The 14210-nt window shown below is 51.4% G+C and overlaps 1 protein-coding gene across 2 annotated transcripts in view; it reads left to right on the top strand.

Annotated features, from left to right (window-relative positions):
* VPS26C (VPS26 endosomal protein sorting factor C) overlaps positions 1–13551 on the top strand; it is a 53374-nt gene extending 39823 nt beyond the window's left edge. For both annotated transcript variants that reach the window (XM_082626208.1, XM_082626207.1), the window contains exons 4-8: positions 2196–2276; positions 4361–4435; positions 6164–6314; positions 6595–6747; positions 10245–13551. In XM_082626208.1, coding sequence (XP_082482334.1) covers positions 2196–2276; positions 4361–4435; positions 6164–6314; positions 6595–6747; positions 10245–10327 — 543 coding nt within the window. In that variant the 3' untranslated portion in view covers positions 10328–13551. The remainder of the gene's footprint in view (positions 1–2195; positions 2277–4360; positions 4436–6163; positions 6315–6594; positions 6748–10244) is intronic.
* The last annotated feature ends 659 nt before the right edge of the window (positions 13552–14210 follow it).

Raw genomic sequence — 14210 nt, 5'->3', positions numbered from 1 at the left:
AAACTGGCTTAGCCAAAAAAGGGATATTGGATCATGGAACTCTCAATTCCAGGGGACCGTCTAGGCCAGGGCGGACACCGTTCAGCCCCCAGCTCGGTGTTCTCGGGGGCGAAGCTGGTTGTTGGCCGGCGGCCGCAGGCTTACAATCTCCTGGCCTGGCAGCCCCAGCAGAAGGGACTGTTTCCCATAGCCCAGCAGCAGTCCTGCCTTTCTGGTCACTTCCACACCCCCGTGGGATGGGGGGAAATCAGCCCCGCTCAAAGCCCTGAGACTGAAAATGAGGAAGGGACGTTCCCATTGGGAAAACGATCAGGGAGACCAGGCAAAGCCCGAACAAAATGCTCCTATTGTCGGCAGCGTGTGGGCTGTACAGGAGAAAGACAATGGACACGCATACGTGCATGTATATATTGTATATTATACACACAAACATAGCATATACACATACGGTACAGCCCTCACTGAGCTTGTCTGGTTGGGGAGACCAGATTGAAATCTCGATAGAGAGTATCTATATGTATATCTATATCTCTGTTTATATATATATATATATATGAAGGCCCTTGCAGACAAAGGTTGATTCTTTTTTTCTTCAATGTTTTAATCTCCCAGGAGTACCTTAAGTACATAGCAGCTTCTTGTTTAACGTGGACAGATTGGTCATAATAGTTGTAGCTTCTTTTTTTTTTTTTTTTTTTTACGGTACGCGGGCCTCTCACTGTTGTGGCCTCTCCCGTTGCGGAGCACAGGCTCCGGACACGCAGGCTCAGCGGCCATGGCTCACGGGCCCAGCCGCTCCGCGGCATGTGGGATCTTCCCGGACCGGGGCACGAACCCGTGTCCCCTGCATCGGCAGGCGGACTCTCAACCGCTGCGCCACCAGGGAAGCCCTAGTTGTAGCTTCTTAACTCAACTGTGCATATAGTTCCAGTTCTACAAATTATTTGAATGTTTTTCTCGGATGATTAAAACAACAGCTCACTTTATCAAACATACATTCTGTGAGTTTTTGGTTAAGATTCACATTAAGACAGTGCTGGTGCTGTCGAGTGTTGTTACCGCGCAGTCTGTCGTGGACAGGGACGTGAAGGGACGGCCCCGGGTGGAGCCGAGCTTTCGGCTCGGGGCCCATTGCGGCAGGCGCACCGGCAGGGGCTAGTTCAGAAGGACAGCACAGGGACAGCACAGGAGTTGAATACGGCCACGTTCAAAGCAAGCGTGATGCTCCGTCCCTTTACTGTCCACGTTCTCTTGCTCGCAGGATACGTCTTTGCTGGCAGACGGGGGAGGGCCGAGGGGAAGAACAGGACCAGCCGCTGGGGAAGCTGGCTAACGGACTCTGGGGCTTCCGTATACGCTCCTCTTTTCGTGTGCATACGTTTGAATTTTCTAAAATAACAATTTTGCAAAGACTTTCCCCTCTTTTTTCCTCCTCACGTTAAGATATGAAGAGCTCATTTTGAGATGCCCTGGAGGCCTGAGCTCCAGGACTCTGAGCCCTGTCACTAGCATCGCTTCTCTTCCCCACGTGGGGCGCAGCTGTGCCCTTGCCCCGGCGCCCAGCGCGGTGCTGCCCGTGCAGAGGACCCAGCGAGCGAGAGCGAGTTGGGGGCCGACCCACATCTCCCAGGGTGGCCTGTGAAGTCTAGATGCCGTCCGGGGGCTTGCAGTCCTGCTGCCTGTGTTTTCTCATCCTCACTACAAAACAGCTGCCGTTTTACCCAGAGCTGCTGTGTGCCAGGCCTTGGCTTATCCCGCGTGACCTCGCTGGGTCCTCACTCAGGTCGTGTTAGCGAGCAGGAGGCTGAAGCCCAGAGCAGCTGTGCCCCTCGTCTGGGCCCGTCCAGTAAGGCAGGTGACCGGCTGGGAGCTGCTGCTGCTCCAGGCCTGCGTTCGCTGCTCTGCCGCTCCGGCCTCTCCTGTGTTCCAGGGGACACTCTGCACCTGTGTTCCAGGGGCTCCAGCTACAGAGTGGCCGTGGGAACGGGCTGAGCAATAACCTTCAAGTGTTGTTTTAATAGCACCGTTTTTGTTCTGAGCATTAACTCCCTCTACTATGTATATTAATTACATATAACACATTAATTGGACAAAGTTTCCCTAAAACATGTTGACTGACTTGCCTCTCTGTAAGTAATTCCAAGATGAAAGCAAACCATCTGAAAGGATGTATTCTCCTCTGCCTTTCCCTCCAGTACACCCTGCGCTGTGACATGCGGCGGTCCCTGCTGGCCAAGGACTTGACCAAGACCTGTGAATTCATCGTTCACTCTGCTGTAAGCTGCACGCGGGGGCTCTGGGTTCAGTAATAGGAATCTTCTGTGGGGTCTGGGACTGGACCCCACTTACAAGCAATATGTTAGCCTGGTAGTGTTTCGTGGATGCTGGGGAGAGACTCGGGACTCCTGGGTTAGAGACAGGGGACTAGATTTCTCCCGGTATGGCCGGTGTCAGCATGTGTGTCATTCCCCTGGACCAGAGCCCTGTGGGGTGATGCCACGGGCCCAAAGGGGCGCTGCACCTGAGGGGTTTTGTGCCTCAGCTGCGGAACCCCAAGCTGGGAAATCCGCCTTTGTTACAGCAGGCAGTGAGCAAGCCTGGTCTTTGTCCTGAAGGGAGACATCACCTCGTCCCTCAAGGCAGCTTCGGCGAACAGCTGGGAGAAATGGCCCAGCCCAGGGAAAGAAGGCCAGGGCCTTGCATTCTCGGCCTGTGCAGCAAGAACATGCAGGGGTGCTTGGGCCGGGGTGGGGAGCCTCTCCTGACACCTTCTGCTAGTACTTTGCAGTGACAAAGTGTCCTTAAAACACGTGCCAGTGCTGCAGGTGACACGTGGTGGTGAGTAGTCATGCCCACGGCCCTGGATTCCTTTGTGTCTCAGCCTCTCCAGATCCTTTGGGGCAGGGCCTTTTACACTACTATGAAATGTCCATGGGTATCTTTTAGTGATGATTAAGTGAAAATGTAAGACAGATTACTTGTGCATAAGATCGGCAAAATCACAGATGCCTTTGCATCATTTTTGTGACCTTTTAGGATTTCCAATATTTGTAGTTTCCCTGTTTATAAATTTTTAATAATCATAGTGTTAAGTATTTCTTTCAGCGATACAATATGTTATGTAAAATATAATGAAAATATTTTTCCTTTTTGGAAGTTAACTTGATTTAGATGGATATTTTCCCTTTCTCCATCAAGGGTTTTCAAAGTGAAGCAAAAAAACTTTTTCTCACATAGATTATCCCCTAAAAAAGTCACCTGCCATTTTATGTGCTAAATAAAAAGCGTCTCCAACTTCGTGAAGAAGAATGAGCCCAAGCCCAGGCCCCCGCCCAGAGCTGGGCCCGCAGACCCTGGCCCCCGGCCCGCGGGTGGCCGCAGAGCTCGGGCTTCCTCCCTGCTCCTGGGGTTCGCCCGCACTCGGCCTTCAAGGGTCTTCGTGACTGATTTCACTTGAAGCCAAACCATGCTGTGACCTGTAGTACATGAAGTTAAATATTCCTCTGTATATTGTGAGGAAGAATATATTATTCCCTAAAGAATATGTTCATGAAGCTATTAGTAAAAAGAATATATTCAAGAAGAATATTTCCTAGAATAAGCTTTTGGTGAGTGAGTGAACTTGGCACGTCGGTCGGTGCCCTTTTTCCTCCACGGCTCCCCGGCCATCTGGGCGTCAGTGGCCTTTTGGCGCCAGCCCACGAGTAAAAGACACTGGGCAGGCCCGGTGAAGCTTGGCTGTATTGATGGATTCTGCACCTGTATAATGCGGAGATGACCCTTGTTAACTCATCACGGCAACATCTAATGAATTACGTTAACATAGAACTACTTACATTATAGGTGTGATTCTTCCTGGTAGACAGTTGTGCAGCTGAGTGGCTAACAGCCGGCCTTGGAGCCAGGCTGCCTGGGTTTGGATCTCAGCTCTGCCCCGTGCTTGAGCCACTATTTGAGCCCTCTGTGCCTCACTGTCATCTGTGAAGTGGGACCAGGGCCAGTAACAGCACTGCACAGGGTCATGGTGCCGATTCAGTGGCTTTTATTCTCAGAGGTTCCACATAAATGTCTCCCAACGACACTGCTCTGTTTTTAAATTCTGGACCTGAAAGGGACCTTAGAGATGAAGAAGTCTGCCCCTCATCTTACAGATGAGGAAACTGAGTCACGGGGATGAGGACCTTGGACAGCACACAGCCTCCCTTGTTTCTTGGCAGAACCGTGTTGAGAATCCAGGCATCCTGCCTCTTAGCGCCAAGGTCTTCCTGGTTCACGACGCTACCTTGTGTGTCCTTAAGTGGGGAAAGGCAAGTCTGACCTGGGGACTCTCCGCTGATTTGGGTTCCTCCTCCTCTTGTAGCCTCAGAAGCGGAAACTGACTCCGAGTCCCGTGGCCTTCACTGTCACGCCTGAAACCTTACAGAACGTCAAAGAGGTAACGTGTTCCTTACACGCCAGTGCCAGGGATGCTTTCTTAGTAACCGGATCCCACTGACAGACTGTTGCCCACCTGTTCTTTACTTGGGTATCAAGTCATCAGCAAGAGGAAATTTTTGTCTCTACCCGAAATAGTCTGTATTTTCAATTTTACTTTCTTTTTAAATTCAGTAACTACTTAGCAGAAGGATGGTTTTTAAAAGAGAGGGTATATGTTTATAATTTTTTACTGTCTCCTCCCAGTTTTATTGCACTGTGGTCAGAGACCCCCTCCCCTGAGCCCCAGGGCCGCCACTGCCTGTCAGGGGGACCGCATACCCTGGTTTTTCAGCTGGGCCCCTGGTCACTTGTCTTTTGTGGACGTGGCTTTTCCTCCCTACCCTAACCCTGCATTCTGCTCCCTGGACCCTCCTGACTGGGGTCAGGTCAAAGGCCAATTTGAGGGGATTATTGGCTTCATCTCGGGGGAGGCACAGCTGAGGCGGGGGTGTGTCGTGGGGAGCCTTTCAGAAATCCATTGACAATCTCTCCCTTCTCTGGTCTCTGGAGCAGTGACCCCAGTAGGCCAGTGAGATTTTCTTCTCAGGAATTTGAACCTTGATTGGAAACATGCTGTTGCCTAAGAGAATTTCAATGGGAACTGCTACTGCTTTTCCTTTTTCTAAACAAATAGCCTCTTTTAGAATTCTGTCTTGAATCAAGACTCTTTTTAGAGTTCTTTGCCTTTGGGGGCTACCAGGTACAGAGCGCCCTCGCTCTTGACCTCCAGTACAGGGCACCAGCCACGCGTGACCACTGACCCTTGAGGTGGGGCTGGTTGGATCGAGATGAGCTTCAGGGTGAGATACTAACTGGATTTCAAAGACTCGGTATGAAAAAGAGAATGTAAAACATCATTCATAACTGTAAAATACTGATGATGTGTGGAATTGACAATATTTTGGATATATTGACTAATTTTACCTGTTTCCTTCTACTTTTTTAATGTGGCTACTAGAAAATTTTAAATTACACAGTTGCTTCACGTTTGTAGCTCCCGTTATGTTTCTGTTGGACAGTGGTGGTCTAAGCTCTGAATTATCTGCAGTAACTGGGACACAGCCGTAGGAAAGACTGCTAGGACAGATATCTCTAACTCTTTAGTTCTGTTTTTCCCGTGGCATCGTCACCCACCCATGACCATTTTCCTCTGTCTGCAGAGAAAAGGTCCATAGGTTTTTTAGTCAAGCACCAAAGAAAATTGTTCTCTTTAAATTTCCTTGAAATAAAGTTAATGTCTTGGTTTTTCAAAATTGCATAATTGGGAACATTTAAAAATTGATTATCTTTTTAAAACCTCTTTTTTTCCTTTTGGTGACTGGTTGTCCTTAAACACTGTCAGCAACTTCTTTAGACATTTTTATGTCGTGTCCTTGGTGAGAAGGAGTGTTCCAGACCTGATCTAGGCAATCAGGATGCTTCTGTGAGCGAGCTGGTCATTCTGTGCCAGCAACATCAGGTGCCTTACGTCTGTAGATAGAGCTGTTGACTAATTCAGCCTGTTACTTAAGTTGACAGAAAATGTAAGTACTGTTGTACCTTTTTTCCCATTTTGTAAACCAGGGCCCCAGTGGATTTTATAAAAATTACCTGACCCTGTTTTCAGTTTTTATTTGTACCAAAGCGACTTGAGTACCTTCTCCTGGCGCCTCCCACTCCTGACGTGTCTGTTTTTGTCTTGTTTCAGAGAGCCTTGCTCCCCAAATTTCTCATCAGAGGACATCTCAACTCGACCAACTGTGTTATCACGCAGCCGCTAACGGGAGAGCTGGTGGTGGAGAGCTCGGAGGCCGCCATCAAAAGCATCGAGCTGCAGCTGGTGCGCGTGGAGACGTGCGGTGAGGTCCCCACCCCGTCCCCATCGCCCGTTCTTCCCCTCCATCCTCCCCGCCCCCACTGCCGCCAGCCCTTAGCCACGAGCTCGCCTCTCGATTCCAAGAAACGTATGTTTGAGGAGCGTGGGATGTGGAGGGAGGGAGGACTGCAGAATCCTGCAGAGACGGGGAGAGCAGGTGAGTGGGCTGACGCAGGTTCTCCTAGACTCGCGCAGGGCCTGTGGCTCAGCCTGTTCGGATGTTTGCTGTGTTCTGACCACGTGATGCTTTCTCCCTGCTCCAGGCTGTGCAGAAGGATACGCCCGCGATGCCACAGAGATTCAGAACATTCAGATCGCCGACGGGGACGTGTGTCGGGGCCTCTCTGTCCCCATATACATGGTCTTCCCCCGGCTCTTCACCTGCCCGACACTGGAGACCACCAACTTCAAAGTGGGTACGTGTGCTGCCCTTGGGGTGCCCCCGGGAGGGACGCAGCCACCGGAGGGGACGGGCCTGCTGGTCTGCTGGGGTCAGATGCAGCCCAGAGCACCCAGTCCTTCGGTCACTCAGCAAAAACGCAGGCAGAGCAGCTGTGTGGCGCTGAGGGTCCCCGGTGAGCAGTCCTGGCTCCAAGGAACTTGTGTCACCCCCGCCCTGCACGCCAGGGAGACAGCGTGGGCCGGGTAGGTCACCACGAGCTCTGTGAAGGACACTAACTCAGCCAGGGACCAGCCGGCCGGGCGCATGAGGAGGTCAGGTCAGCTCCCTGATGGGCTGGCATTTGACCAAGACGCAAGACCTGAGACAGCCCGGTGTGAATGGTAATCTTCCCGAGGGCTTTAGCTCCAGCAGCTGAGGGTGTGTCGGTCGTTTTCCACGAATGCGTGGGTAGATATTTTGACCACAAGATCTGAATCATGTGACAGATGCAGTTTTCTATCCTGCTTTTCCCTTCACTTTATATTATGAGCCTTTTCATGGTTTTAAGTGTTCTTATAAAGTATTTTGATGGTGCATTCATCCTGATAAAATGTTCATGCTTACAAAGTTCAGTGGAGAGCTTACTCCCCACCACAGAGACACAGCAGGACGGACCCTCGGGCCTCTGCCCTGGCTGACACGACCTTCTGCAGACTGACCAAAAGACCACAGAAGTGTCCCCGGGCTCTGTGTCATGCACAGGCTCACTGGTGAATAGATAGAATAAGGAGCTTTTGGTAAATGATTGTTTTTATACCTGTTTCATTGAGAAATGGGGGCATAGTCCCTAAGGCCAATGTGTTTTCTTAATGTCATATTCCCCCTAAATCTTCTAACATACATTATTACTAGTCAAGAGACAATCTTTTTTTTTTTAATAAGACTTTGATTTTACTTTAAATAATTACAAATAATGTAATTTAAAATTGAAGAAAGTAGAGGGAATTCCCTGCCGGTCCAGTGGTTAGGACTTGGCGCTTTCACTGCCGTGGCCCAGGTTCAGTCCCTGGTCTGGGAACTAAGATGCTGCAAGCTGTATGGTACAGCCAAAAAACAAAAAAATTTGAAGTAAGTAGAGTTTTGTCACCGAAGTTGAGTGTATGCTCTTTGTTTTAAGAGAGGGAAAGGTGGTCGCACCTGGCATCACAGGGTGCTGCTTGGACCTTTCTGTGCCCTTGTGTGAGTGTGAGCCCCGGAACACTGCCAGCCCAGCAGGCTAGAAGCACAGTCTAATACCAGTGGAGCCCTCGAGTGCTTTATCTGAAACGTTATATTGTAGCGAGAACATAATGGGGGCAGGACACCCTTGTCAATAGAAATGAGGGCGACAGACCCAACTGTTCACCGAATACGGAAAAGCACAGCACGGTCAGCTGAAAGATGACATAGGGTCAAACTTGACCCGAGCTAACAAGGTACCGTGTTTTTTCTCAAAAACTCTGTATGGTTATTGAGTAGGTAGTATATGCCCACTGTGCACAATCCAGAGGCACCAGGGCCTCGAGTGCAGAGTCAGTGCCTGCAGCCACCAGGATCCTCCTGGCCACAGCCTCGTGCCAGCCCCGTGCGTCCCACCGGGAGTGCTCCCTGGCCGCCAGGGTGCTCCCTGCCACGCTGCACACCGTGTTCTGAAACGGGTGTTTTCTCGGGAGCATACACTGCAGTGCTACGCGAGCCGTGGTTGGTTGACTCTGCAGATGGAGAACCACAGCTGTGGAGGAACTGCTGAATAAGGGGCAGCCTGTAAACTCCATGCAGGTTGTCAGCTGTGGAGGGACGGCGTTGTTCAGAGGTCGGCTGTACTTTGATTTGAAGTTGACGAGGAGCTTGTCTGTTGATTTCTCAACTTGGTTTTCCTACACAAACGTCAAAAAGGATCCAAAAATTATCTTTTTCTGCTATGCTATATATTAGGCACCTCTATCTTCTGTGTGTTATATTTGTCAGACTTACTAAGTGTCCATATAAGATTTAATGAGGTGCCTGTGATTCTTCTGTAGAAATAACGCCCTCAGTCCATCAGCCAGGACATCACTGATGCTTTTGTCCTCGTGGCTCCTGTTTCATCTGTTCGGGGCTTGTGCAGTGGCCGCCCCGTCAGCTGGGGGGGGTCCCACAGGGAGGAGGTGGCCCATGGTCACTGAGCACCACAGCCTCTCGCAGCCCCTGGGTTGCTGTTGCGTGGCTGGTGAGGTCGGGCTCTGGGTCTCGGGTGCGGGCGGGGTGAGCCCCGCGTCCTGCGTTAGGCGCACATCTGGGTGTACCCCTTCACCTTGACCGCAGGGGGCTTCGTGTGCACGGCCAGGCCCGCGGCATACCCCAGCCCAGCTCATGGTGCCCCCCGCCAGGGAGGACTGCGAGGTGGTTAGAGGACCTGGGGAGGGATGGTGCCGGGCAGGGCCAGGGGCTGTTCCGGTGCGTGACCATCATCAGGGAACAGAAAGGAAAGGCATAGGGTGCATGCTGCTGGTGCACAACTCCTGTCCCGGCTGATGCTTGGCGAAGGTGACAGCCACACACGGGGATGTTGTCCTTGGGCCGCAGGCGGGGTCCTGGACGAGCTGACCCCCAGCCCCTTCCCCAGCTGAGCCCCGTGCTGCGGTGCTGCCCGCCTCGCTCTTCATGCTGGGGCGGGACCCAGGCTGGACTCTCTTTGGGGACTCCCTCGTCACACGCGCCCCTCTTTCTGTCAGTAAGCTTCCCCTTAGTGGCTGGAGAGCTGGGGAGAAGACTCCTGTTTGCTGAAAGGTAAAAGAGGAATGTTTGAACAGGTGTTGTAGGGAAACCAACCAGTATCCAAAGGAACTACAGTTAGACTGCTTGCTGTTTCTGAACATTGTTTCTTGCCTGGGCTGGGAGACGTGTTCCCAGACAGCGGTGGGCCAGTTTGGAGTCCACTCTTCCATTAAGAACTGTAGGAGGGGCTTCCCTGGTGGCGCAGTGGTTGAGAGTCCGCCTGCCGATGCCGAGGACACGGGTTCGTGCCCCGGTCTGGGAGGATCCCATATGCCGCGGAGCGGCTGGGCCCGTGAGCCATGGCCACTGAGCCTGCGTGTCCGGAGCCTGTGCTCCACAACGGGAGAGGCCACAACAGTGAGAACCCCACGTGCCGCAAAAAAAAAAAAAAAAAAAAGAACTGTAGGAAATGTAAAAATAAAGCCAAAGAGTACACGTGAATTGACAGGATTCTAGAAGATTCTCTGTAGTAAAGACGAAGGACCAGGAGAGTGTTTGGGGAAGCTGAGGCCTTACAGCACATTCCAAGGTGAGAAAACCAACTTACTTAGGCAGTCCCGCCAGTGTAGCCATCTACACTGATTCTCCTGGACGCTTGGGATGACGTACGTGCAAACCCACGCAGCGCCCGGCGCTCCCTCTCTGTCGAGAGCTCGCCGCGCCCGCGGCGGGGTTGGTGTCTGGTTCCCACTGCTCCGGGCCGGTGGGCATAAAGCCTGTCCTTTCTCTTCCCAGAGTTCGAGGTGAACATCGTTGTGCTGCTTCACCCTGAGCACCTCATCACGGAGAACTTCCCGCTGAAGCTCTGCAGGATGTAGGCGGGAACGGGGGGAGATGCGGCCGTGCCGACCTACGGGCGCCCAAGCCGGCAGCACCCACCTCGCTCTCCTGATGGTTCTGTATCAGAGATGAGTCTGACCCTTCTTCCTCATTCCCTCGAGGCCCCTCTAGTCAGCGCTTCCCTTTGAAGTTCATCAGGATTTCTTCATGGCGTTGGCAAGATTGTTTCCCGGAGAGTAGACTTCCTGTGACTCCTGACTAAGCTGCTCCTTCTTAGGTTCAGGGCACAGTTGTAGCAGAGTCTGAACTTTGCTGGAAAGTGAGGTCAGGGACAGAGGAAACCTCCTGTCTGGCCGACGGCTGTGGCCAGGCTCCCGACAGCTCCCCGACCCCACAGGGTGGCGACAGGCGTGCTGGTTGCTTGTGACATTGGTGGACACCCGCCAAGGAGGGTGCTGTGGCGCCCGCTGCAGATGCGCAGCGTGGTTCCCACTCTGTTCTCTTTTATAACGTTTGTCGTGATAACTTCAGAAGTTTTGGGGACCTGGGGAAACTGTGCTTTGCCCTCCCAGGAGTGAGGGGATCTGGTGACCACGGCTGGTGCTGGAGTATTTCTGACTCTCAGGACCTGGTGTGAAGTTGCCTGCTGCCGTCTTCTCAGAGTCCGTTTAAGTGCTAGGTTCTGTCGGGGATGAAAACATGTGTCCACGCCCGTCATTGTTGGCTGGGTTCTGAGTGGCAGGGGACCCGGGCCCAGGCCAGCAGTGAAGACCCCTCTGTGCTGGGTGGGACCTGGACCTGATGAACTTGGCCCACCTCCATCCCACCTGAGGGACCTGCGTTGGCAGGGTCGCGGGAGGTAGTTTGGCCTGAAGCCATTTTCTCCCTCGCCTCCTGTTGGGATTTGCAGTGTACGGAGGGTCCGTTACAACACATTTCTTCCTTCACATCCTGCTGTTGTTTCTCTGGGTCCACAGTTAACCTCAGAAGTAAGCCGCGCACTGTGCACGCTGCCTGGCCTTCCTCTCCTGAGGGAATAATTATCACCTGAAGAGCTGCCAGCAGCCCGGCCGCCTTTATCATTTTATTCAAACTCGAGGGGCCCAAGCGAGGGCCATTTCCTTGCGCTTCTTGGACGGGCACATCCACCATCAGTTATTAAGGAAAACTCGGACGTTTGGGTATCTTGGGCAACAGCAAGTCCCACTACTGCCCTGGCTGGAGCTGGGGGTGTCTGTTGTCAGGTTCTCCCATTACAGCAGGAGGAAGGGGAGGTGCAGGAAAGAGGCCGTGAACCTAAAACAGTACATTTTTTGGGAAATGCCCGGTTAGGCAGGAGCACCTTCTGGCTCTTGGAGCTCCAGCAGAAATGAGGCCTTGCTCTGGTTCTCAGCCACATCGTGAGCTCCACAGGAAAGGTGGAGACGTCAATCAGAAATAAAACGTTTAAAAAAGAAGCCAAAATACCGTGTCTGTCTTCACCCAGAGCTCATGTCCCGAGCCTACCTGCTCTGGTAGCTGGGGGGAGGTGGGTCCCTGGTGTCAGTTCTGCCTTCTTGAGGCTCATAATTCCTGAGCCTGAGTCTGAATTACCTTTAAGACCTTTGGGGTAAGATTACCCCCACATGCTGGTGGCACTTTGGGCCATGGCAGATCACCAGTGCTCTCCACAGCCCCCCTCTGATTCCCTTTCGAGTTCAGAAATAGCGTTGCATTTCCGTGAAGCCATGCCCACCTGACTGGGGACTGACTGCCAACTCCTTTGCAGCAGGGTGTGGTCATGTGACAGGGAGGACGTGGGCCCCTTCCCGTGGCTGGACGGGAACAGGCCTGCTCCCCACCTAGACCACGCCGAGCACAAGGAACGTGTGAGCAGAACAGCTAGCCTCCCACCTGTGACACGGTCACTGGAGAGAGAAAGGAATGGGTCATCTTCAGAGCACGGAGTTGCCGGGTGTCTGGGCTGCAGCAGCCCTGCCCTGTCCTGCCCTGGAGCTTGTGACGGAGGGTCCAGTCCCACCCATGCCTCTCGTACAGCCCGAGGTCCACGTGCATGTAGTATGAAGAAATACTCCTTTATCTTCGTGTCCACCCTCTGCATCAAGATTCTTAAGGGTCCAGAACCTTGCCCGGGCCCAGCTGGTCACACACCAGGGCGGGTGTAGACCAGCACTCCCCAGAGCTGTTGCTGATCTCATCCAGCCACCCCAGGACCCAGCTGACCCAGCCCTACCTGGTAAAACCTCCCTGACCAGAGTGGAAGGAAAACAGGCTGGTTTTCACTGTCACTAATGGTTCTAGAGATCTAAAAGATTTGGTTAGGTTTTCCTGGGAGAAGTGTCAATACCAAGGTAAATTCTGTGATGACAGCTGTGACGCAGCCCTTTCCTCCTGTGTTCTGGGAGGAGAGCTGCTGCAGGCTGGCGAGTATGGTGCTCCTCTTGTCTGGTGCTGGTTCCCACACATCCTTGAAACCTGCAGGAACTGCTTTCTCATGTGAGGGCGCCCTCCCCGAGGGCTGGGCCGCTCCCACTCAGGGGCCTCCACGCAGATGCTTTCAGATGCTGGAGTGTTGACAGATACCGGCTATGTCTGTGCATCTAATGAGAGCAGGAGCTCTGTGAGCATTCACTGTTATTCTGGATCAGACCCTGTGCTGAGTGCCATGCATGCGTTATCTTAGTTAATTGTGTAGCAGCACTGTGAGGAGGGAACTCTTATCCCCATTTGAAGTTGAGGGGATTGTGGCTGATGGAAAGACACAAGGACGTCATTGGTGCCTGCTGCTTCAGGACTCATCAGATTTGGGGGAGCATCTGCTTGTTGAAGACCAAGGGTTGAGATAACACTAGAATGTTTGGTTGCTTGTCATCTGGATCAGCTGTCCTTTCTCCAGGAGAGGCCTCTGTTTGGTTCCCTTGACAAAGTCCAGTAGTGGCAGGAGGCTCCGTGAAGGTCCGTGAAGAAGCAGCTCCAGAGAAAAGGATTTCTGAGAGATGGGGTTTGTTTAGCAAGGGTGCCACGACGGGATGTGATCACTGCCTCCCATCTCGATCAAGGATTAGAGTTTTAAGACCACAACCTCTGGGTCTTATGTGACAGAAGTGGGAGAAGCTTTTCTGCCTTCAGATGATCAGCCACCTGGGGGAGGCTGGGCCAGCAACCCAGACCTGCTGCTGCTGGATACACCAAGAAAGGGGTGTGCTCAGACTTAGCTGTGGAAAAGTGGTAGAAAAGAGCAGAAAAATAAAAATCTTAAATACTCATTTTTGTTTTCAAATAGCTTCAACATCAGTATATATTAAGAAAACTCAAACTCAAAACCCAGTACAGTAAAAGAGCAGACAAGTTTAAGAATTATTTACTTCCTAAAATGTTCACCACCATGTTCCTTTATATTTTACAGAAAACACATACTCTTCAATCCATGGAAAATTTGCAAAAATCAATGATATGTTCTTGCCACAAAGAAAAAAACTCAGTGAAATGTTAACATGTAGAAATTGCCCAAGCCACATACTCTACCATAATGCAATAAAATTAGAAATTGATACTAAAAGGAAAATCAAATTCAGTATAACCACTTGTAAATTTTATAACATTCTTCAAAGAGGAAACTAAAACTTCATTTATGGACCCTTTTAGATTTAATGAAAATGAGTATACTATTTAGCAAGAGCTTTGCACTATGGCCAGTGCTGCAGTCAGAGGAAAATTCATAGCCTTAAATGTTTTTATTATACCAGAGAGAATGAAAACTAATGAGTTAGGAATTCAAATTAAAACGCTAGATAAGCAAAATAAATAGGAAATAATCATGATAAAAGCAGGAACCAGTTGATACTGATATGAAATTTAAAACACTGGAAATTTATAAATAAGTCCACAAGTTTATACTTTGAAAAGCCTAATTCAACCGGC

Source organism: Mesoplodon mirus (genome assembly GCF_964341445.2).
Source record: "Mesoplodon mirus genome assembly, chromosome: 6".
Lineage (NCBI taxonomy): Eukaryota > Metazoa > Chordata > Mammalia > Artiodactyla > Ziphiidae > Mesoplodon > Mesoplodon mirus.
This window is presented reverse-complemented; position numbering and strand designations above follow the sequence as displayed.